Raw genomic sequence first — 27,439 nt, 5'->3', positions numbered from 1 at the left:
AAATATAGATCACCATATCTGCCATAATTGGCAAGTGTATAATGATTTGAGAGGGTAGATTTTTTAATTTAGAAAAGGTGCACCCAAAGCAAGGGGTGGGATTAAATGGGGACTTATTGTAAATATTAAGGGGAAAGGGGTGCTTTGTTTTAGGCATAATTTGCAATGAGCAGGATTTTATATTTGCATCCTTCTCTCTTCCGTAATTTCCGTTCATCTCTTTGTCCCCTCCGCCATTTCCTTTTGTTCTTTGCAATTCTCTTATTGGACATTTAATTTGCCCCCCCCCCCCTTCTCTCTCTCTCTCTCTCTCTGTGCATGTCTCTTCATGGTGATACATGATAGCACAGTATAGAAAACTATGGACACATGACATACACATAAAATGAAAACTTTTTCTGATTTATTATGTATCATTAATTAACAAACCCTTAATATTCCATTGAAATCATTTGCCATTGACGTATCACCATTCCAGGTCAAAATGAGAGTTTATCACCAAGAACATAAAAAACAAACATAAATAATGACTTTAAAATTGCATTTTCCTGGGAGCTGTTATTCTTTTTACCCAATTTACTCTTTCATTAATCTTTTAATAGTCTTAAAACCAGCACCATCGTGAGAGTAGAAAACAACTCAAATAGGTATCCCAGTTCAAAGTTAAAACAATTAAAAACAATTCATCATTGATTTTAAAAAAAGAGCAGGGATACTAGATAGTGTGTGTAGCAACAAATCAAAGCAAGACGTTTTGAAATAAGGTTGAAATAAATTTGTTAGAAATGATATGGGGATTTGACAGGGAAAGCACATTCTGAAGGTAATCAAAAGAAAGCTATAAACAAAACATAAGAAAATCAGATTTTCATTTGGTATATTCTTCTTGATGAGCCACCATAATATTTTCAGATATAGCTGAACTTTTCAGATATAGCTGCAATGAAGCTGCTATTTTCATGACCAAAGAAGACAATCTCCGTCCTATTTCACTTTTTTTCCCTCTCATTTACTAGGTATTTATCTATATCCAAAAGTCTCAAATCAAAGTTTTAGTATGCAAACTTTCTTTAAAATTCCACCATAGTTCATTATTTCACTTGCTACTCCTTGGGCCTGTTGCAGAAGAATTGTGTTCAAATGCAACTTAAAAAATCAAGTGTAGACTGCATGCTTCTGATTAGTTGAAAATCAAGTTGTGTTTGATTTTAGGAGTTGGGTTTGATCACAACTCTTTCTGCAAGGGGCACCTTGTCAGAAAACATCAAGGTGATGCAAGTCTCTAAAGATTGTGCCAAGAGAGTGTTTGCTGGCTACCCCTACAGCATCGAGAGACATTTGTGAACATATACAAGAAAACTGCTTATTATGAAGAAGAAAAAAAAGATACATGAGCACAGCAAAGCATTGAGAGATATTACAAATAACAAAAATGTCAAGGACACTTTACAGTATTATGGCCAAAGTACACAAATGCTTTCTGACAAACATTCAAATAAAACAAAACTTGCTGTCTGCCTATTGTTTGCAAGATATTCTATAAAATACAATTATGCTCAGCCAACTAGGAGTTAGGAGGCTTCAAAGAGGAACTAGCAAAATACCATGAACTCAGTTTTCCAAGAGGCTACACTTTCATTAAGAAAACTGCACAGTCACTGGGGTCGACATAATATGACATTACGGGTGGGGTGGTCACTTATTTCCTAAACAAGGCACATTTTCTATTAGCATGTGCTGATTCCCCATTTCAAAATGTGAATGAGAAGTCAATAACAAACAATGACAGCTTTGCTTCATGTTTAAGTGGAAAGCATGGATCACTTTACTGAGGGACTGAATGGCGGAAGGAAAATATGTACCCAACAATTAAAGAAAATGGTTACAGAATGATCTGGAAAGAAACTCATCATGATATTTTCCCCATCAAAACATGAATTGAGGAAGAAAAACCTTAAAAATAAACCTATTGATACGATCAGGGTGAAATCAATGTCTTGCTAAATGACTACTCAAGAACTGCAAGCCACGAGCTGATAAAAAAACTGATAATAATATATCACAATACGTACAAACATACACAAGGCACATTATTTTTCCACTCTCAGAGTGAAAAAATCAAATGAAACTACTACAAAAACAATATATTACTTGATGATATGTGGCCATGAAAGATTTTAAATTCACATATATAAATACATTATATATCTCTTAGAACTAATTTGTTTGATACCGATACCACCACCAACTCTCTTTAGGTGAATGAATACTTTGTTTTTATTGAAAATCTAATGCATATCTGTACCTCACTTAGGTTCGAATTAAAAAAGGGTGTTTTGAAAACTTGGGTTTATGCAGATTCCAGGTGTTGATTACTGGTACACTTTATTCAGTTTAAGAAGTGTCCAAGAATGTATGCAAGCTTTTCTCACACCACACTCATTTACCCTTACAAAGGTTACAGCATTAATGAGTCTATTGTTGATGTAAAACAATTGGTATGAACAATGAGATCACTGGCTCAAAACAGTAGGCTCACTAATGCTCTAACCTTGGTAATTACAAGCTTGGATTTAGAACACTTCGGCAGAAGCACGCACTGATTATTAAACTCTTCCTCAATATATGCACTAATAAGAGCAATTAAATCTGCATAAACCATGGTACAAGATCACAAATTAAAAACACATTCATGAATTCTGGCCATAAAGTTCACAAAAACCAGCCCCCTTTTTTGAAAATTTTCCAAATCCAAATATAACAGCATGCAATATTATCCTTCTTAACAATCTATTGCCAAACTGTGACTACATAGATGCTTGTGAACTTACAATTTCCTTTTATTTTATTTTGGTATTTGAAACCATAAGTGTGAGGTGCCAACTACTACACGGTTACATCTAACACTCTTTATTGAAAGTCAGATAATTATCCTTCGTACCTGACTGATTTTGGCTTAACTAACCAGTTGACTACTGGATTTTGTAATTCACAAAGGCTTTGAAAATAGGCCACTTAGATCCAGTAGGCAATGGGTTAAAAATGGGATTCCGTAATTTTCAACAATGAATGAGCTGCAAGGCTCCACCTGCCATCGGCATCTATAACATAATCTGAAACTGAAACAATTAAAATGCTCAATGAAAGCATTATCATAATATTCACTACTGGTCATACAGGTGGTAGTGTGTTGTAAAATATCTCAATGATGGCGATTTCAAGTTCGGTGTTGACTTCCAGTGTCTGTGATTTACACCAGTCTAGCACTGAACAAAAAATGAAACTGGTGCTTGGACTGATCTCATTGAAGGTAGGTGTCCAGCTATCAATGATGTGAGTGGTGTATTTTGTATGTAAATTCATGCTCAGCAGGGGCCGCGGAAGCAGGGGAGCTGGGGGGCTTCAGCCCCCCACTTTTTTCCAAAACCGTGTACAAAGTGACCATATGATTGTGATTTTTTGCATGGTCAGCCCCCCCACTTAGAAAACCGTTCCGCGGCCCCTGCTCAGTATAGGAGCCAGATTAGGCAATCTCATTCATGAACACCAACACCTAAACTGTTAGTATGTACACTGCTAACATCAACATTAACACCAAAATGAAACCTGAACTTAAAATCACCAAAAGTTTATATTTTTGTATTAGTCCTAAAACTGAGTATCATTTACAAAACACAGGTATCAAGATTCAACAACTTTCTACATACCAAGCCTCAACGAAATTATCGAATCCCATTGCTTCGCAATCAGTTGGCAAATTGAAGTTATAAGAAAGCCCTAAATTCATTTTTATGGTCTTTGCATTTCTTGACATAAGATGGATAACTAAACATTTACATCATCATTATGCTAAATAAGTAGAGATAACATCAAATCAATATACACAGCTAATAATAAATATATCACATTTAAATATCTTAATAAACCCTATTTTGCTGCAGTCCAGTAAAAACACACTGCTACAGAAATATACCAGTGTTCACACTTTCTCTATGTCTTATGTACAAAGTAATAAATCACATTTTCATGTTTGTCTATGTATAAACACTGCATGAAAAAAACTCCCTTTCCAAGACTGCATTTGTTAATCTGTTAAAATGGTAATTAATATATTAAGAATCAATTCATAATCAAGTCAACTGCAGTCAGTTTATATGCACAGTCCAAAACTCAAATGTGAACATGTCCCTCCGCTCACATACCTATTCTATGTAAATATGATCATACATATCACAACAATGGCCTTCCTACTATTTATTATACAGCAACCAGCTCTGTTCCCATTTACATCCCATTCATAGGTAACTGTTCACATTAGGAAACGTCTGGCTAGAAAATGCAAGCTACTTTGCATATCTCATAGTAGCTTCCTGATTTAGTTTGATGCCGAAGAATAAATGAGATGCGTTACCATTTTATTTTAATTTGGATTGCTTTTTTTCCCTTATATTTCCATGGCAGTCAAGTTTATAATTGCTACTTATTTTATAAACATGAAAGATTTGTGACCTATTAACTTGAAAATATGCACTCAAATGCAGACCATAATACCACAAAATCAAGGCATTAAACCTGCATGAAATGCATTCCTTATGGGCCTACATTAGTTTGCAAGTTTTTTAATTGCAAATTCACTCAACAATGCAAACTTCAGCAACTCACATAGTTTTTGTCATAAACAGCAATCATTTAACAGTGCACAAATGTTCCTTGTTACATGAGTCCCTTTTGTTTTTTATTAAAATATTTTAGATTAATTGTAGACAGATGAGTCATTCTACTATTTACTTTATTTGCTGCCATCATCTCCACCCATCTTGGACAAACGAGGTTACTTGCATCCGTATGACAGTGCCCATTGGGTACAATGTGAGAGCACGCCCTCATGGGCTGTTTTAAGAAAGGTTATGTAGATTCAGGGGGTCTTTGCCAAGGACCCTACTTCTTTTTGACTTGTCCTTTAGGAGGGGTGCCTGGTCTACCAGAGTTGATTCCAGCATACTGGTACTTGGCCTTCTTCTCTGATGGCTTCAGGATCTGAGGAAGTCAATCACATTGAAAGAAAGATAGTTAAGATAGACAGATATTTGCTTGAATGACAATTAAAAGGGCACCAACAAAAAGGGGGGTCTTCAAAGCTAAATGGTGTTGAAGAAAATATGTAAGGAGTATCAGTAGTGTCAATGGGAAACCATAAGCTAATAAATATAAACACAAACAGTGCAGTTTTTAATAACAAGTGATCTTTATACACAGGATGTCACTAATTTTGATTGTTAATTTTTTTAATGAAAATATTTCCCCCCTTTTATAGAACATTACACACTTGCAAGTGAAAAAACAGGTGAAACTTCATGATTGAGCAGAAAGAATGTTTCCTCAAACAAGATAGTGTGTCCCGATGCATATAAATTAAAGTTTAGTAAATTAAAGTAAGAATAAAGTAAAAAAGTTAAAAGCAAGGATGTAAAAAAAAAATGGACCCTTGGTAGTTCTGTATTGAACACAGTGTGAAAGGTGTATTTAATTTAAAGGTGTATAAGTAATGTCCCAAGTTTTCAGGGATTTTGCAAGAAAAAAATCTGTGTTCTTCAGTGTTTTATAATTCACATTCCCCTTTCTGATTCATAATTATTAAAAATTATTTTTAAACAGCAAAAATTTTCATTTTAGATTACCTATTAAGGACGTTCCACAGTTATGTTTGTGCGCATTATGATCTGCGCATAGTTTACACTCTGCGCGCTGACGTCACAATGGATGAACAAGTGATTAATTAGCTGTGGGTATGAGCTGATTTTTCTCATCTTCTGCACTTTAACTGCAGATCCGATGCGTTATTTCATGAAGCTAAAAAATTGAATTATTCCATGGACCATTCAAAAAAAAATTCTACAATTTCAAAATACTTTACTCTGCATTGCTGCCAAGAATCACGGATATTACCCCGAGTTTGAATAAATGGTAGAGTGATTTTGATTTTTTCTTCACATAGATACAAAGCATTCGGCGCATTTTTGGTGTTTTAAAAAGCACATTTGCTCTAATAAAAATGCTGATAGTTTAAAAACAAGCACATGAACCCCTATTTTTCAATGTTTGTACCTCTTAGGTATACCTTCCTCTACAACTCTGCAAATTTTGGTGAAAATGACATGGATTTTGAATAAAGTGCAGCATTTATTGTACGTTTGTAGTTTGTTACTGAAATTTTACATTTTTCAGATTGGGATTTTGTTATCGTTTACGCCTTTTTTAAGAACTGACAGAGCTGTTAAACTTAAAATTGCAAACAAATAGCACTATAAATAGATTCTCCATTCTAACGATACAATTATTAACTCTCTTGCGAAATTTGATGACTTTTTCATGTATTTTGACTGAGTAATAGAGGTTTAAACTCATTGTAGTAATCTTGGGCGGTCTAAAAATGCCAAATTCTTTTGAATGCGCAATTTTTAAGAACATCAATTTGGGTGAACTTTGAAGCACTATAGCAAAAAATCAAGCACATGGACCTATGTTAATTTTTGCATATTTCGAATATTAAGGTTCTAAAGTATCTATGTGCAAAGTTTGGTGAAAATGACATGGATTTCACTTTAACTGTGGAACGTCCTTAAGAGTCAAATACTGTTAATCAGTCAGACACATCTGTCAAATCCCAAAATGGCATTTAACACTGCAAACAGGTTTTATTGTTATTTTATGTTCATACTGGGATTGTTTTTCGCTGTTTTCTTAACCTTTTTAGCCTAAAAAATCATATTTTCATTAAATATCTGTGAATTTGATGCAATTGTTGATTTTTTTATTAAAATTGTTAGGCATAATTCAAAGACAGTCAATACATCTCACTCTGATCTATTGCTTTTTAGTTACATAAGTCAAAGTCATCGGTAAAAGCAGATATAACTGAAGCAAATTTGATTGTACTCAGTTAATAGAAGAGATGACAGATTAAAGGGATTTACCTGAAATGAACACATGAGAGTTTCATCTACACTCATCATTCCTCCAGCATTGTCAAACTCTCCACAGTAGTTAGGAGCTGAAAACAGCGTGACCAGCTGACGTTTTGCAAAGAACTCATACCCGTCTTCCACAACCTATAAGAGAACAAAATTAAATACATGGCTTGATGCATATTTTCACTCTAAAAGTAATATATGTTTATGAATGGATCCTCTAATCCCCATAGGCACTGTACAAGTATCATCCAAGTCCCGTAAGGAATGGTTTTAAAGCATTCTATTATATAAGACAATGTGAGTTCATAAAATGTACTTAAACTGGGTGCACTTAATTCATTCTCATAACAAAATATAATCAAGTTATTATAATGTACTTGCATAATTTTTTAAAACATAAATTGTATTATTCATTAGAATTTATAAGTAAACAATGAGCTTTGTTTCAACATATTAATAACATCTAATAATAAAAAGGTTAGTCATATTAATTTTGAGCTAGACCATGGTCCCATTTCATACAGACATGTCATATGACAAATGCACAATTTCTATAACAGGTTAACCATCAGCCAATCAAAGTGAATGATTTCAGTAGCTTTTTACTGTTATTGCATAATTTTAATTCTATCAAGTTTTATGAAATGGGGACTTAGGGCTCTGTATCTATGTAGTAATTAGTATAAACTATGGAAAGTCATTGACAAATCTTAATATATCCTCAAGAAAAAGATATTTCAAGTTCAAAGATCAGCAATGAATGAGATTTTAGGCAAGAATCAAGACTCAGCATGAGATCGGCAGATATTGTGTATAAACTATATGGGGATAGCATGTAATGTGTATGAGAAAGCAATTTGGAGCGATGAGCAAAAGGAGGTGCCTTACAACTAATATGCAAGACTTGGTGTGACTGAAGGAGTATGCATTGTCTCTCTGTAATCAAAACAGACCATGCCAATTGGTTGAATAATGCACCCAAAAGGATAAGTCACAGAGCTATCAAGAGCAATAAGCCTAGATGTCCACAATCTAGCGAGCTGATGAGTTATGATGCTACTGACTTACCGTCGTTCGATTGTTTTGACTTCAACTGCACATTTAAACAATAACAGGCATCTTTAGTTTTATGAGGCAAACTTCTGTGATGCGATTATTCAGCAAAAATATTGTGCAAACAGATACTTCTAGTTACATCACATAAGTTGCATCACAAACCTAAAGCCACCTACATCTAGTTTCTCATAGTTTGTACCTGGTGGGCTCTGCAGATCAAGTCTAGATCATGTCTGTTGAGGAACTTGGTCACGATGTCATTTCCAAATGTGAAGGAGACACCACGGTCATTCTCACCCCACCCTGATACATCTTTATCAGGATCTGACCATAACAGATCACACAGAAGACCTACAAAGACATCACAAACAAAATCAAATTAAGTATTGTTTTTTTTTATATCAATCTGTTATTCCACTTTTATCACATAGCACTTATCACTTTGGTATATCTCGTAACATTTACAAATACATGTACATTATTACCCTGGTCATTAGCTTCTGACTTGCCCTGCACACATTTTATTCATAATGTCCACTTCCTGGGGAGTATAATGAACAGAGTGTGTTCAATGACGGTTTCCAAATTTAAAGGGCAACATGGATTATGATTGAAAACGTGATTACAAAATGTGCATATAATGAGAAACAAACGGCGTGTTCAGTGTCCTCTATTCCCCGTCTTAAAAGTAAACGTCTTTCAAATCATGATTTGGAGGAAATTTAAACATAAAAATTTTACGACCTTGAGCATTACGAATGTGACATTGAACACAATTGAGTTTTGAAACGTCTTTAGATTTACTCTTGCAGTGGAAGCCTACACAAACAGGTGCCAGAACTGACCTTTCTTGTGATGGGTCAAACTGCGCACTAAAGCTGCGCTAACGAATACAGGAAATTTAAAGATGATCAACAGATAAACTTCTTTATATTTTCACACTGCACACTGCACCACTGATCATGTTTGTGTTTGGTGTTTTCTCATTGAGTTTTCAATCATGATTCATGTTGCTTTTTCAATTTGAAAATCGACACAGTTCGAATCCAACCCACATAATGACCCTCTGATTACAAGGCCAAAATCAGAACTGCTACATGTACACTAGTACACTATGACAATTCCACTCCACAATGCTTCCAAGGTTCATACAGAACTATTTTATCTACAAAGTACATGTTTGTTTTTTCAAAGTTATGTATTGAATAAAATAAGGCTTTTGAAAGAAGTTTCGGCAAGAGTATTGTATATAAACAATAATTAGACTGTGACATTTGCATGTCATATATTAAATAATTTAATGACATAGCATTATTGTCCAAACCTCTTTACCTATTCTCAACTAAAAAGGTCATTCACACAAAACTTCTAATTTTATCAAACACTCTATAGGTACAGACTAAAATTGCAATGGAAAGTTATTTCTATTTAAATAGATTAAACATGTGAAAAGAATATCACATGAAAATGAATGTACATGTATTTAACACAGACATAAAACCAGCTGTTTCCAACCCCCTAATGATACACACGTGTGTACACTACTCGATTCATTCCAAACCAAAACTTACCAGTCTCTAATTTTAGGATTACACACTCTTCATTGAGTAGTTCCTGGCTCTTGTAAATATACTTCCCTATTACACCGACAACAATAGATGGCTCTCCATCAGCCCTAGTCTGATCAAACTTTTGATTTAGCCCAGTTAGTTAGTGCTCGTTGATATGTAAGCTATCTTGAGATGTATGAAACCCCATGCTAATCAGAGTGGGGAATTCACACTTTAGAATGGAATATAACCTTACGTTCAATCTGCATGCAAATTCTGGATGCCTTGTTCAAATTGAATGCACTTTGTGTAATGAATAGATACTTCCCAGCCAAAAACAAAGCGAGTGCATCTTCACATGAGAACTTGTTTGATTATTCAAATGCAGAACTTAGTACTTAGTAACCTATTTTGCAAAATATCATCTCAAATTTACTCAAAAATTTTATAAATCCAACAAAACAGCCTGCTAATTGCATCTTCATTACAAATAATCCAGAGACAATTCAAGGGCCCTTTGCAGAGTTACATTCAACTGCACTCAACCAATCAAGCACAACACCCAAATAATGACATTTCATTGGTTGAAGATCAAGTTGTGTAAGACTTTTTGAGTTGTGTTTGATTTCAACTCTGTCTGCAATGGGCCCTGATTGTGATATTTTGCCTGATCGGAAAGGGCAGGATGAAATGAAGACTCTGGCTGATGGAAACGAGCATCCTGCCAGTATTAGACATTATGTAATGACTCATTACATAGACACAGGATGTGCATCATGTATTGCGGTGGAATGAGCTGGGAGGTAACGGCTTCAGGGAAATAGACTTAATAAGGAAGGCTAAAATACACTATTTTAATATGGTAGATATTCCAGTCCCGCGCACTGGTAGTGAGATTGAAGTAATGAACATGTATGCATATCATCGTATATGTAATCTGAAGATTAAAGCATAATCTAAACCTTGATCTTTCTGGAGTAAACAAGTCTCAATTTCCATGAATTCCTTCATAGGGAGGCGTAACATAAAAAAGGAAATGGTGTATTTCCTGAATAATCACACAGCTTCACAATTCCAGTGTTAAAGAAAGGGATTCTAAGTCTGTGTCCCTCTCCCTCCCTCCCCTCTCTCTCTCTCTCTGTCCATCTTTGTGTCTCTGTCTTTCTCTCTGGTAAAGAAAAAAGGTTTCCATATTCTTTCTGTTATAATTTGAGATAAGCAACTTTTACACGAAACCTTCAGTATCATATATTTGCGAAAAGAGCACAAAAGGGTATAGAAAGCATAAAAAATAACAATTGTCATCTCTGCTAGCTGAACAGAATCAATTCTATTGTTGCTTTAGATAGAAAAAAGATATGCTCTATCAATTATGTATTTCCATTCAGTTTTCCTGGATTCAAATTTCCAGCCATGACAATGAGCAAAATCACAAAAAAGTCAGAATTTTTTTCTGTGAATAACATGCTTCAGGTATCAAAAAAGCGAGATAGATACCAGCTCATGGGCAAAACGATTATCTGCAAGAAATCTAAAGGTATCGAAACTCCATTTCATTATTTTATGACTATGTATATCATAGATACCGATGTATGTGTACTGTAATAACCTCTACCTACACACTTACAATCATAATATGGTTTACCTATGCATCACATTTTTTTTTTTTTTTTTTGGGGGGGGGGGCTTTGCCTTAAAAGTATTTTGGAAAAACCATTACCTGTTTCTGGGACATCAGTTGGTCTCATTATTCTCCTGATTTGTTCCATACTCTGTAGATCAGGTGACAGACCTGAGAAATAGCAGAACAAATCACATGATCATAACAAGTCACATGACAATATAGCTGTAGGACTGAAAACAAAATTCTTATTTGATCATTGACAACAAAATTTCATAATCAAGTGAAGAACAATGTGAAATTATAAAAAGTTACGGACAGGGATTTTCATTCTTACATGTATGCTTTTGGTTCAGATACAGGTGTAGATCAAGTATAGGGATTGTTAAAAAAAAACAATCATCAATAACAAATGCTATGATTTATATAAAAATATCTTTTTGGCCAATCAAAAATGATAAGATTTCAGACATTTCACGACATGTATACCAACCTCCATGACAGCAGAAGATTTTCTCATCTACAATGGCAGCCACAGGCAAGCAGTTAAAGCAGTCTGTAAATGTTTTCCAGATTTTGATGTTGTACCTCCTCTTACCTGAAAATGAATGTTTCAAAAAGATTTTTAAAAATATATAAAATATATTGCATCATTAGCATGCAGATTTTGGTTTAGGAGTCTACCATAAATACTATACAGTCATTGAAATGTTCAGAAAAGTACACAATTACATATCATACAGTAAAAACAAATGTAGTGAAAATGAAACCTGAATTAAGAGAGAATTACAGTGTACATGTACATTGCATGAATACTCTATCTGGGACAAGATTATTTTTTTAACAAACAAATTAACGTTGGTTATTCTTCTTTATGTACATTTAGCAAACAACTTTGTGTGCCAGTTGCTAAATTCAATGTGAATTTGTCTCAAATTTTTAAACAAGCTATATTTTCATGATGAGAATGCTCTGAGCCAATGAGATGCCTAATTTCAACAGCTCATCCATGAATTGTAACAAGTTATATGAAACATGGATTAGGTTTCATAACACATACTGTAGATCCAATCACACTACTTAAAATGTCATTAGATCATTTGTTAAAAGTTGTGTTCCCAAATCAATAAATATTATGCAAATTTTATGCTAATTCAAGTCATCCCAATTATTATCCTCATTATCTAATTTATCATCTATACATGTGTATGTACATGTTTGTAAGTATGAAATCATGATATTCATAATGTCCACCAATCCAATGATAAGTACATATTTTACAAGGAAATTAATGTAATGCTATTCAATCAACATGATGGCATACAACATCATACAGGATGTTCTTGTTTAAAACCATTTCCCCCTTTTGCACAAAAATATGTACACATGTAATTTGTACCTGAACAACAGCAATTATTGTAAATCTCACTATTTGCTTAAGAAGACTGAAGGGGCGATTAGTTACTTGGCAATGAATGTATTCAGCTTTAATGTGTTCCATATGTTGTCATGATGTATGATGAACATACATACATGTACATGTAACAAGACATGTGATTTATTTTCTTGATAATCAATCAATGGATTGAAACAAACATACATTTGAAGGATATATGAATATTCTTTTCAACACTTTACATAAATGTATGTACTAACATACATGTAACAAAGTCTCAGTGACAAGTGGAAAATATGTTTGAGTAAAGCATCAAAACTGAGACCAAACTTGCCATGTCAGCTTGAAGAGAAAAACGTAAGAAAAAAAAGGGGTGAATTTGAAATTCTATCTCTGATCTGGAAATAGGTCAGACAAAACTACCAGTACTTATTTAATCAACATTTTACAGGTTTTGCAAGGAGCTACTGGAATGGGTTAAGTAAAAAAAAAATCATTGTGAGTGTTCAACTTCTTTTCATTATTAAAAGGAAGAATATTATCAATTAAATAAAGTTAATTGTTGATTGCAAAGGATAACTCTTCAGATGTTTTATCATTAAAATGAAACAACAATAATAAAAACAGCTGATATTTTTGTGATTAGTGCATGTGACTATTAGCAAATAACTGTCTGTTGTCTAAGATATGTACAAGTAAGCTCCATTTTCCAAGACATACAATTAACTTTAATAAAATAACCTTGGCTTTATTCATGTTTGTTCAATAGCAAAACAGATGTCCATAAAAAGTTTGGCAACAGGCACTTTCTGGAAATGAAACTATAATAAAACCTGCAATGAATTATAAATTTTCAAAAACTGAAAAGGGAATTTGGCAACATCATACATGTACCTCTTTTAACAGAAAGCTAATATCTGCATGGTATATTTATCAATACCAAATAAATTGATCCATGAATCGCACTTGACATTAATAGATTTTATAGTCTCGTGATCATTAAAACATGAATATTGATCAAATAGAAACATCCTGAACGGAACTACGTATCAGGATGCAGGAAGGAGAGAAAAAAGTGCTAATTGAAGGAAATTCTGTGAATTTGAACATTACCTCTAAACATACAAAACATGAACCCTGCATTATCAAATGCTGCTATAAACGCATTGATTGATAAAAAAAAAAATCTTCAGATAAATGTACAGGTGACAATACCTTGTTTAATGAAAGCTATATACATGTACATGTAGGTTAATCATAATACTAACAATAATGACTCATTTATCCAGAGTAGTAACTTAAGCTCTCATGATCTGTTCGGCCTACAGCCCTGAATTTAACATAATATTTTATACATTTTGCGCCTGGCCAGAAGGCAGAGGATAGGCCTACCATTTTTATTCTATGGTATGACTTGACCAGGGGGATTGAACCAACAACCTCCTGTTCATGAGGCACAACCTCTAATTGAGCAATCATGCCTGATTAATGCTGGCACATTATAAACAATTATTAAAATTATCAATAACAATAGGTAACTCTCAATCATTATAATCATCATCATTCATTTTAGTCACATCACATCATTCATTTTAGTCAGCATTTTCCCCTAATAAATGGTTACTAACTCTCAGGCCATGATGACATTCCCTCTTTCCACTTCTTTTTGCATTAAAAATCTTCCTAAATAATAATATAGGGTATTTATATTGCGCACATATCCACCTTGTTAGGTGCTCAAGGCGCTCCTATATTACCCGGCTAAGCTAGGCGTTCAAAGCGCACACAGCTTTTTAAGGAATTACTTCCTACCAGTACCCATTTACCTCACCTGGGTTGAGTGCAGCACATTGTGGATCAGTTTCTTGCCGAAGGAAATTACGCCATGGCTGGGATTCGAACCCACGACACTCCGTTTCAAAGTCCGAAGACTTAATCCACTGGGCCACAACGCTCCTACAATGTACATGTAGTTTGTATTTTGTACCTGGGAACCTGTTTTTCCTCATCCATTTTTCTTGCTTACCCCCCCCCCCCCCCTGGCTACGAGCTTGCCCATCCATCTCGAACCACTTCACCCCCTGTTTGTACTCACATTCATCGTAGAAGCCGTAGATTCGGTTAATGCTGGCACATTCATGGTTGCCTCTCAAGAGGAAGAAGTTCTCTGGGTACTTGATCTTGTAGGATAGGAGAAGACAAACTGTTTCCAAGGATTGCTTCCCTCTGTCCACATAGTCACCCAAGAATAGGTAGTTGGAATCGGGTGGGAAACCACCATACTCAAATAACCTAAGGAGATCTGTGTACTGACCGTGAATGTCACCTGTGCACGATGAAAAAAAAAATCAGAAATTTTATTAGTTTAAGCATATTCAAAGCTTTGATAAAACGGTCAATTATGTGAATTATTCCAAAGTATCATAACTTAACATTCCAATCTTTAAAAAACAGTGCAATGGCCAATATCTAAATAAAGCTAAATGGAAGGTTCAATTGTAGAAATACAGAAGGTCGATAAAACACTTAGTAACAAAACTATTCCTTTGTAAATAATCATTATTAGCCAGAGTCTATGTATATAAATGAGAAAGATTGTTTGAAAACCTGTCATACTTTGTTAATGGGAAAAGACAGTAGTTGCAGCAAACAACTATTTTATGAGAAAGTCTTTTAAATCAAGGATAATTGTCAAAATATTATCATACATCTAGATCTGGTACATTAATGTAAACTTATCTTTGTAAAATCATGAAATCTTAGCTAAAATTGATAATTCTGATGATCACTAATACACAGAAAAGCATACATGTATGTGAGACAGTGTATCAATATTGCTTTGAAAAAAACCCAGACATTTGATGGAATTCCTTGCTTATTTTGCTAATTTCTCAGAAATTACGCATTTTCTTCCAGAGCTATTTACCTATACATTCAAACACTTTGGTGGTACTTTAATTGGATTCCATTCGAACTCATTTTGAGTAATCATATCATATCATATCCTCAAATAAACTCCAAAAAAAAATAAAAAATCAAAAGTCAAGTGTAACTGCACAAGTTACAGCTTTATCCCATGACATGTACATGTATAGGGGACATCAAGGATAGAGCATGAAAGGGCACAACTCATCACAGCAATGGATTGTTTATAATTTCTTGTCAGCTCTGTTATTTCTTTGCATCCTTTATACTAGAGTAACCTACATGTATGCAGGCATTACCAAGCAATGATCGCAACCATTTGACCTGCTTATGAACTGGAATCTGTAGGCCTATATGTACACGCACAGTACATGTGTAGTCTACAGAGAATATAAATCTACAAATGTACAGATGTAGAACAAAATCTTAATCATGTACAATTCAATCAATAAATGCTTCGAATCACTTTCCACCATAATTATCCAAAATAAGCAAAATCCATGTCAGGAATATCAATTAGTAGCACTGAATCAATGTACATGCGTGACATTTGACAACAGACAATAGAAATTAATTGTTTCAAAGGTCAAGTCCATCCCAGAAAAATGTTGATTTGACTAAATAGAGAAAAATCAAACGAGCATAACACTGAAAATTTCATCAAAATCGGATGTAAAATAAGAAAGTTATGGCATTTTAAAATTTCGCTTATTTTTCACAAAACAGTGATATGCACAACTCAGTGACATGCGAATGGGCCAGTCCATGATGTCCATCACTCACTATTTTTGTTTTTTTATTGTTTGAATTATACAATATTTCATTTTTTACAGATTTAACAATAAGGACCAAATTGACCGAACCATATACATTAAACAATGCTAATTCCACATGTTCAGGGAGGTATTAATCATTGTTTCACTTGACAATGAGGAGAATATTAGGATATTTCATATAATAAAATACAAAAGAAATTGTGAGTGGATGACGTCATCAGTCTCCTCATTTGCATACCGACCAGGATGTGCATATAACTGTTTTGTGAAATTAAGCGAAACTTGTCATAACTTTCTTATTTTACATCCAATTTTGATGAAATTTTCAGTGTTATGCTTGTTGGATTTTTCTCTTTTTATTCAAATCAACTTTTGTTGGGGTGGAGTTGTCCTTTAAGCAGTGGCAAAAACAGTCATTTTCTGACTGGTTGCCAACACAACACAAGACAGAAGAAAAAGAAGTGTAGCGCTTTACCCCAAAACCCAAACGTACAGACAACCAGACGCTGGTGATTGTACGTCAACGAACAGATACAGATATATCATACAGAAAGAGATGTTAATATGGGTTGTGGTGCAGCCATCCTGTCTCTAGCCTTGTAATCAGAGAGTCGTGTATTCAAATCTCACCGTGGCCTAGCCTTCTTTGTCAGGGTGTCAATCCACATTTTGCCACTCTCCACCCAGGTGCAGTTAAATAGATACCCAGTAGGTTGTAGACACCTACAGTGTTTGCAATATGCATAGCAATTGAATCTTCAAACTCTTAATTGAATTAAAGGGAGTAGGGAAAGTGCATACATTTTGTGCTGGCAAGTCATGATCCCATGACTGGGTAATAAGCCCTGTAAAGTGCTTAGAAACATCATTCAATGTAAAGCACTTACATACAGTACATTTATCAAAACAGAATATTAGAATTAGAAAACGAGAAAAGACCTAGATTGTTTGCTTTGAAAATGCGAAGCTGTCCCCTTTATTCTCAATATGACACAGAGTAGAAACATACACATACATGTAGCAGCTTTACAGCTCTGTAGTACAATACATGTAACTTAACATAAAACAATACTTGTTTAGTTGTATGTAACCATACTATACACCATTTGGGTGAAATTATAGATCAATTTCTAAAAAATATAATTACACTTGCATTGTAATTACAGTATCTGACCTAATTTTGCTCATAAATCAAAACTGTAATTAAATTACAGCTTACATGTATCTAACAAATGCTTCATTAAACATGTATGTGTCATCACAAGTATTTAGGCAGGTTGTACATGTAAGCCTATCTACATTATGTACATTATAGGTCCATCCATGCTGCACCTGCAAACCCAATGCAAAACCAATGCAGTGAGCTTCAGTATCACGCTATCCGTATAGCATGTAGGGTACAGGCATAGCGCGGCAAACGAGATTTGCTTGATATTTGAATTGGTATGTGGCTGGTATGCTGTGTGTGACAGTAGGAGCCCTGGAATGCGTGCATCATCCACAGCACCCCCAGGGTTGCACTACATTAATCCAGAACGTGTAGTTCTAGCAAAGCCTATTGGTATATGGTTGATTTGTGTGAACAGGCTGTGAGTTGATGACAGTGAGAATTTCTTGTCTTGTCGGCCTTGGGCAAGTTCGCACTAAATCTCATTAACATGATTGTATTATCATGCATGTTCGAATGAACGTACATACAACTTGCAGAGAATGATACAACACATGCATGCACTTGATATGAATCTTATTATCTTTAATGAAAAAATGTTGGTCTATAGTAATATTTTTTTCATACCAGTTTATTCAATACTTTTTTACATGTATTCATGCATATGTACTTTCTTCAAATGTCTTGCAAATTTCAATGTTTTCAAGGCAAATGCCACAACTTTGGTAAAAAAATTATACACATGTAGGTCTATACAACAGGAATGGGGACAGTAAATAACAATTAATTTGTATAATTAGGGGGGAAAAGGTCATGGCATTGAATCATGTACTGTACAAGTACTTTGGAGTTTTGTGTACGAGATCATACCTGGCCAAGGCAGAAATGATGAATACAATTAGGCCTTGACAAAAGTCAAACAAAAGTCAAACATGGTACACCATACAGGTACAGTCACAACTCAATTTACAAACCACAGCTTCAGCAAGATACATTTGTATTTTGCGTTTGCATACAGGCCTCCATGTACATGCATGCTTGTGCTGTATTCTCAAGGTACACACAGTGTAACAGTAACACACTGTATTGTCAACAACAACAAACCACCCAGGGACAGATCAATCAATACCTTTTGTAAAATTCTCCCACTGATACAGTTCTCACACCCTTGATGAAGCATTGAATGTTCCCAGCATTAGCCTTGTTTTCACAACATACATGTATGCAAAACTTGAAACTGGCTTATTTTTAAAACAAAACTACATGCATTTCAACTTGCAATGACTGCATGCAGACAGATTCATAGTTTTATTGAAGTATTGTCATTTAAGGCAAATGCATTGCTTATTCAGAATTTCAGAAACTATATCTACCTGCTTGTACATATGCTTGAATTTTAAAGTGCTTCAAATCAGTTGCCATGCTCAAATATCACAATTTCAGTAATTCAATACCTATACATTACAGTTCATATTCTATGAAATACCAGTAACCAAAATAACAATTGTACATAATATTGTACCTGTGACTAGTACATGTACATGTACCTGTATACATTGTAGAGCCTAGGTAAAACCTTATTAATATTTTCAATTTCAAATGCACTATACACATACATGATGTACTATATCACTGTATCAGTTGCAAATACATGTATGTGGTCTTCGGTTTTGCTATAAAAATTCCTAATACTAGTATAACATGTACGAATATGAATCTCCGTAACTGAAAACAAATTATTACGTACATGTATATGTATAGGCCTACACTGGATAACGTCAATTTGTTTAAGATTAATAGAGACAGATGCACCTGCAAATCCTGCAACATGCTGTAATCAAGATTATGTACACAGATCGTGTACGCCATGTCAATCAAGTTCATTTATTCCAATAGGCCTACAGGCAAAAAAAAAAATCATGTAAAGGTGTATCATACTAAATCATAGTTTTTGGAAGTGTACCAAGGCCTACAAAAGTACATGTACTGGAAATACCTCCTGAAAGTACAATGGACTAAATATAGGATGGGTCAGGTGTTCGGACACTTTAAAAAAATCTTTCTTGTCTTTGGATTACACCAAAAAAAATATGAATTCAATAGTTTTAGTCTTCTCCAATTTTGTTCTCTATAATATTGCCTAACACTAAAAAATGATGAAACTTTGCTTGATAGCTTTTCAAAATGGCTGTTTACAATCGATGGTCCGGACACACGATACATGTAACTGGGTATAGGCTACATTTAAGATGTACCATCAAGCCCCCCCCCCCCCCCCACAGTTGTACAAATTGGTCTAAGACCATTTTACAAGCATGGGAAGAAAATATCAAGATACAACCTTTGAGCCTTCTGATATCCATGATCTACAAATATAAACTTGGAACTTCTTTGAAGGGCTCATTATCGTGGACAGTAACAACATACACATTACAGAATGGGGACAGTAGAAGTAAATCTGATTGAATAAACAAATCGTCAAACAAAGAATGAATCAATGAAAAATAGCAGTTATCTGATTCAATCACAACACAAGATAGAATACTAGTCTGACATGTACATGTACATGTACATTCATAACCCTTGATGTCCAAAACTCGAGAATCAAATCAAACCAAGATCTCAATTGTCTACATGTACATACATACATGTATGTACAGTGTATTATTTGTTTTATTTATACTCGAGTTGCAGCCATACATGTACATGTAGGCTAAGCCACATGTGCATTGATTACAACTCAGGTTACATGTATGATAGGGTGTCCAAACTTTGCAGACTTTTCAAAAATATTAATTAGGCTTAAATTTGTTCACAAAATATTCATAATTCATACAAAACCAATTAAAAAATAGTTACCATATTGACGGCAATATCGTACACTATAATGTGAAGTACATGTAGGTCAAGAGGTATCGCCGGTATCGCGATCTCAAAATTCTATTCTGATCGACGAATGTTGTGCTGGAAAACCGTTCTGAAAAAGTGTGACCTAACTTCGCGGACCAAAGTTTTTGTGGAGATTTAAACAAAAACTCAAGCTCAAAAGGTGAGATATTTATATCAGATGACAAAATGCTAAAGAATCAGTCAGTACCACATTGATGATATCTGCTGATATCTTGATGCTTGTTGAGAATATCAGATTTCTTCGGAACGAGCGCTAACGGTGACAAATTCGCGGATCTTTTGTCAATATTTTCATGAATACTGAACTCATCCTATAGAAACTTACGCCAAACAGTAATTTTAGGTTGTTTTTCATGTTGATGATGTCAGATTTTAAGGATATTGGCTAGTTTTTTAGATAATGACCGTCCGCGAAGTATGGACACACGCGAAGTTTGGACTCACTGCCATACATTGGTTGCTATACGCTGGCATACAAATGGGGGGGGGGGCTTAGGGGGTTCTTGCCCCCCCCCCAAGTTTTCACGACCAAGAAAAAAAAGGGAAAGAAAAGGAAAGAGAAAAGGGTGATATATTATATCATTTTCTGAATATCTGTCAAAACCTATCACAAAATTTGATTTTTGTAATAAAAATGTTGAAATGTTTGCTTGCTCGCTTCGCTTGCAATTTTCTATAAATTTTATGTGATACATCATATAGATCTACATGTAGCCCCCTAAAAAAATTTTTTGCTCATTACGCCACTGTCATGTTATGAAATTGCCTGCTTTCAGTTCAGAAATAAATCAAGTATACCTTTCCTATTATTAAGTCAAACTGCACAATATACTGCAGAATCTTGATGAAAAATTTATTTCATGCACTCCAAAAGTCAGGTTTTATGTTTGCTTTGGACATATGATCTGAGCCTAATATATTTGCATGAACAAAGTGTATATAGTACAATTAGCCAGCTGTAATATTCCAAAGTAAGTCAATGATTCAGGATGATAATCACTTTCCTGGTTCCTTCAATACAGTCATTGTTACTATCTGAGTAGCTGTATACCACTTTTAATAGACAGTTTAATTGTCTCATGGATTAATTTAATCTTTTCCACTTCATCACCCACTTTAAATCTCTCAAGGATATGACAAATACACTCTGAAGAAATCACATACACACTATAGCTAGGAATTACTTTACTTACTTCTAAATCAGCATTTCTGAATGTTAGAGAAAAGCTTTCAACTATTTCTCTGTTTAAAAAAAAAATTGCTCCAAAGGAAATTTTTTAAGCAGTCATAAAAAAAATTGTGGAGCAAATTTTGATGCAATAATAGGAAATTTATTCCTTGAATATAACTACATGTAGGGCTAAACTCTGTTGTAAATATACCAGTTCATCATGTCCTAATGAAAACGTATATGTATTACATTACATGCAGAATGTTTTCTCTTTTCTTAAACTTTGATCAAACAATCAGAAAGTATTAAGAGAGCTTAGAGAGGTGTCTCATTTGGCTATAATTTCACTTCTAAAAAGTAAAAACCTCTACCTGGATACCACTAAATGTATTTTAATTCATGTATTTAAATCATTTCATGCAAATGCTCAGTTTAACTTGGTTTATGTATAATTATTTGATGAAGATTTTAATATTTAGGAATCATTTGTTAGAAAAAAATTCTGAAATCAAGATGAATTGTTTTGTTATCAGATCAGCTACATGTAAAACTAAGAAAGCTGAAATTTATGACATAATTACATGTAGTATTGTACATAAAAAGCTGAAAATCAAATATGTTGAGAATCACTGACAAGGATAAGCATGTATGTGGACACACACACTGATTATGCCTTGGAAAAAAGACAATAAATATATTAATAATTTTTTATTTGCTCTTTACATGTAGGTAAAGCACTGAGATACATTCATTATGAAGAGTGCTACATGTTAATACCAACATTGCATTGCATTGTAAATATAACTTAAGTTTGAGACATACTTACCACATATTTTAAGAGGAGCTTCTAATTCTAATAAGATTGGTTGGCTAAGGAATATTTCTCTTGATTTGACACATAGACCTCTTACTTCTGCTTCTGTTAAATTAACTGTTTTGTATGGTTTGCCTCTTGCTGTATTTGAAAAAAGATAGAAAACAAAATGGAAATGTTATTTTGGTAAACAACACAACTATAATAGGCTTTGATTTATTCATTTGGAGCCAGAAAATGATGATGAAACTAATAAGGATGACAATGATAATATGATGATGAAGAAGAAGAGGATGACGGTTATGATGATGATAATTAATAATAATAATGATGAGAATAGGAATGATGATGATAATTATGAAACTGATGATGATGACGATGATGATGATGACGATGATGATGATGACGATGATGATAAAGATGATGATGATGATGATGATGAAGTGCAGATGGTGTCTGAGGAGGAGCCTTAAGGAGGAAAATGCTGGATAATGATGGTGGAGATGACACTGATGATGAATATAGGGAGGACTGATCAGGGAAATGGAAGTTCCCACTTCCCTGGACTGATGATGATGATGTTGATGATACACTATAGTTTGATAGAACTTGCCCTGTGCTCAGTTCTGTCAGGTAAACACTCCTAGCAACCTGTGATCTTTATTTCAGGGAATTAATACACTGTACCTGTCACACAGCCCAGCATTCACTTCACCTGAATCAAATCCAACAAATGCAGATTTGATTATTGGATTTGATTCCTGGTCATGGTAATTACTGGATGATGGTGCTACAGTTAAAATAGAAACCCTGCAAAATCTAATCCACGATCCACCCGTTTACTCAGTTTACTGAAACCACCTGCGCTGCGATAGAGTAGCATCCAACACACACACACACACACTCTAAAACTCGAACCCTACTATAAACATGGTTATGGAAATCATTACAACTTTTTTCAATTCATGTTGTAGTGGTATTGATTCATTAAATCAAAAGAAAACAATTTCAGCAATTTAAATTTAATTTTTAATGTTTGAAAATTTCTGTACTCCCAACTGATGAATTTCAGTTGTCTACCCTAATCAAGCGAGTATCAAGGACTTTGCACCCCAGGGGGCCCCGACCTAATTTTGGCGCCCCTGTGAACTTTTTTTTTTAATGGCGCCCCCCCCCCCCCCGCCAGGCAAACATAGGTAAATGCATGTTTAATTATCTTTTTTCATAATCACATGAAAAAGGCAATCAAAGACCAACTTTTTTTAATGTGTTCATGAAAGAATATCCATGAATATGTTGTAATACCACATTTTGAAAAGAATAGATGCGACCAGGTGGGTGTTTCATAAAGCTGTTTGTAAGTTAAGAACAACTGGTGAATCTTTCTTACGCCCTTAATAATCACCAATGAACATTGAATGGTCAATATCACTAACCACAAGAAAGGGTCACCAGTGGATCTTAAAGGTCAAGTCCACCCCAGAAAAGTGTTGATTTGAATAAATAGAGAAAAATCAAGCTAGCATAATGCTGAAAATTTCATCAATATTGGATGTAAAATCAGAAAGTTATGGCATTTTAAAGTTTCATGTATTATTCACAAAACAGTGATATGCACAACTCAGTGACATGCAAATGAGAGAGTCGATGATGTCACTCACTCACTATTTCTTTTGTTTTTATTGTTTGAATTATACAATATTTCATTTTTTACAGATTTGACTATAAGGACCAACTTGACTGAACCATACAGTATTAAACAATGCTAATTCCACATGTTCAGGAGGAATTCATCGTTGTTTCACTTGACAATGAGGAGAAAATTAGAATATTTCATATTTCATATAATAAAAATTAAAATACAAAAGAATTAGTGAGTGGATGACGTCATCAGTCTCCTCATTTGCATACTGACCAGGATGTGCATAAAACTGTTTGTGAAATTAAGCGAAAATTAAAAATGTCATAACTTTCTTATTTTACATCCGATTTTGATGAAATTTTCAGTGTTATGCTTGTTGGATTTTTCTCTTTTTATTCAAATCAACTTTGTGTTAGGATGGACTTGTCCTTTAAAGTCGCTCTTAACTTACAAACAGCTTTATGAAATGCCTCCACCTGAAAGCATAGAATTTTAAGCACTTTGGGGTTTCAATTTTACTAAAATTATGTGGGCAGGAGCTGACGTTTCTTTACCAGTGGTGGATCCAGCTTTCACTATGGGGGGGAGGCCAAAAAATATTTTCATCTACATATTCTAAGCACTTTTTGTACCTGTGAACATGATGGGTATACGTATAGAAACAATTAATGCAAGCGCGAAATGCGAGTTGAGAAATGTTGATATTTTGACCTCAAGCAATGAACAACACTCGGTCATCATCACATATCCATCTTCACATCCCCCGAACATTAAAATTAGTAGGTGATAGGTCATTTTCTGTGTTTGCCCCCAAATATTGGAATAGATTACCCCATAAACTTAGACAATGTTCTTCTATTGATGTGTTTAAGAAGATGCTTAAATCTCATTTTGTGTAGTTTTGTTTTAAGTTTTCACCGATTGTATTTGTTTTGTCATTTGTACAGCGCTTTGTAACTTTTGAAAAAGCGCTTAATAAGAAGTATGGTGAGACTACCACATATCGACCACCTCTTTTGAAACTGACCACCTTGCGCGTGTTAAAATTATTGCGTATTACAAACGATACGCGCGGGAGAGTAGGCGCAGTGTCCGTAGAAACGGTAAGAATCGATTTTACGAGAAAAAAAGAAACAAAAAGTAAAAATTTAGTAGAATTAATCAAAATTGTATTGACCAGACCCAAACCCCGCTGAAAAACCAAGAAATCCGATAGGAAACAGCTTTAGAACGAATATCCGTCGTCAATCGTCGAATCATGTGCCGGAGCTCGCAGTGGAAGTATTGAGACGATAATTTAACATGTTGACATCATAGAACTGATTTTGAAAAGTAAAAATATTTCACCACTGCGACAAGAATCGGCCGTAAACTTAGCGTAACACGGGTGGTCGGTTTCAAAAGACGGGTGCAAATGAGCAAATGTAAAATTGTCGTATTCGTTGTTCGTCGATACGCGGATTGAATCAGAGTCGCCGAGCGAAACATAGGAATCTGATCTGCTCAATTTTCTGCACAAATGAGACGAAATCTGGGTAAAAATTGATGAATATTTTCGCAGATACGAAGCTTAGAAGATTAGGTGGTCGATAAGGGGTAGTTTCAACCATACATGTAATTATTATATTATTATTAAAGTTTGAAAGTAAAGCACTTTTGGTAATCAAGAAGAAGATGGGCATCTATCTCAACATTTTTGCAAGCGCAATGCGCAAGCTGAAAATTTTTGAATTTCCGCCCAAAACTGCACATTATATGCACTATTGGTAATCATGAACAGGGTGGGTATCTAACAAATCACTTTATGCGAGCGCAGAGTGTGAGGTGAAAATTTTTGATATTCCGATTTCCGAAGTCAAAACCAAAACTGGATGTTCTAAAGTACATGTTGTAACCATGAATAGGATGGGTATCTATCTAAACAATTGATGCGAGCGCCCCCTATATCAAACATTAATTTGGTGCCCCTAGGTCAGACATCAATTCAGCGCCTGTATGTCGAACTTCAATTCAGCGCCCCACTTGGTTAAACATCAATTCGGCGCCCTCCTTGGTTGAACATCAATTTGGTGCCCCCCCCCCATGTCAAATGTAACAATTCGGTGCCCCTAGGTACAGTAGAACATAAATTTGGCACCCCTATGTTGAACTTCAATTCAGTACCCCTAGGTCGAATATCAATTTGGCACCCCTAGGTCGAACATCAATTCGGCAACCCATAGCCTAGGTAGAACATAAATTTGGCGCCCCTACATCAACTTCCAATCGGCACCCCTAGGTAGAACATCAATTCTCTGCCCCCCCCCCCAGGTTGAGGATCAATCCGGCACCAGTGTCGAATTTCAATTCCCCGCCCCACTAAGTCCTATTAATTTGGCGCCACTAAAGTAAAATATTAATTCAGCGCCCCCTACATTCCTACAATGTAGGTCGAACATCAACTTGGCGCCCCCCTAGGCCGAACATCAATTCGGCACCCACCCCCTTCCCTTTTTCCCCTCTCTATTTCTTTCCCTTTTTCCCCTTTCTCTTCTTTCCCTTCTTTTAACTCTCCATTTTCTTTTCCTCTCTTTTGGCGCCCTCTTTTTCGCCTACTCGCCTCCCCCCCCCCCCCCCCAGAATACACGCATGCACACTTTGTAACGTTACAAATAACTCTGTAAATTCAGCTTTGATTTCATTTTCAGTTGACTCAAATTTAATTCCACCTCCATCATGTCCATTCATCTGACAATCATCACCAGTTATGGCAGATTTAATTTTGCAAGTGCAAATGTGTTCAACTAAAAAAGCACTTTCTTGAACAACGATTTGCTCTCATAAATATTAATGAACAGAACCGACGTTGCTTTGGAGCTGATTGAAGTCATTTGCATTTGATCACGAATGCACTAGGCCTATACCGGTACCGTACCGAGCTCATTCACGCAACACACAGCATCTGCGGATTACACGCAGCGTTTACTGAAACGCTTCCTGGTTCGAAAAAAAATCATGATTTTTGACCCATTAAAGCAACAATGTACAAAATAATCACCCACAACACATTACAAATATGTCAACAGTAATACCTTCCAGTAGACGAGTGAGAATGCTGTCAATATCCAATTCCAAATCCGCCATGATTAGAAAGTGCCGGTGAGAAACTATTGATCGGCGATTTTTAACCCAGGCAGGCCAACCGTTCTAGTAGGCCGTGTACCGGTACGTTATAATGATCGGACGTGATGAGCGAGGAATTCTGTTTCGGCTCGGAGATTCGAGCTGTTCTGTGAGAAAAGCCGAGAGTCTAAAATTAAGGAAAAATATAGATTCCAACAGAAAAAGATTTTATGTACCTAAACAATAGTTTCATATAATCTAATTCCAATTATTTTCAGAATAATTCTCTACAAAATCAAACTTGCCCTGCAATACACTTTCAGGACCATGACGTCAT

At 34.9% G+C, this 27,439-nt stretch overlaps 1 protein-coding gene across 1 annotated transcript; it reads right to left on the bottom strand.

Moving 5' to 3' along the window:
• Positions 1-381: 381 nt before the first annotated feature.
• LOC129264964 (serine/threonine-protein phosphatase PP1-beta catalytic subunit) lies at positions 382-27,439 on the bottom strand. Its single transcript, XM_054902935.2, has 9 exons — positions 27,408-27,439; positions 27,072-27,269; positions 22,371-22,499; positions 14,690-14,920; positions 11,692-11,796; positions 11,298-11,369; positions 8,227-8,378; positions 6,975-7,109; positions 382-5,037 (listed from the first exon to the last, which is right to left on the bottom strand). The coding sequence occupies exons 2-9, from the start codon at positions 27,121-27,123 to the stop codon at positions 4,939-4,941; spliced, it is 975 nt and encodes a 324-aa protein (XP_054758910.1). The 5' UTR covers positions 27,124-27,269; positions 27,408-27,439; the 3' UTR covers positions 382-4,938.

Source organism: Lytechinus pictus, chromosome 7 (genome assembly GCF_037042905.1).
Source record: "Lytechinus pictus isolate F3 Inbred chromosome 7, Lp3.0, whole genome shotgun sequence".
Lineage (NCBI taxonomy): Eukaryota > Metazoa > Echinodermata > Echinoidea > Temnopleuroida > Toxopneustidae > Lytechinus > Lytechinus pictus.
This window is presented reverse-complemented; position numbering and strand designations above follow the sequence as displayed.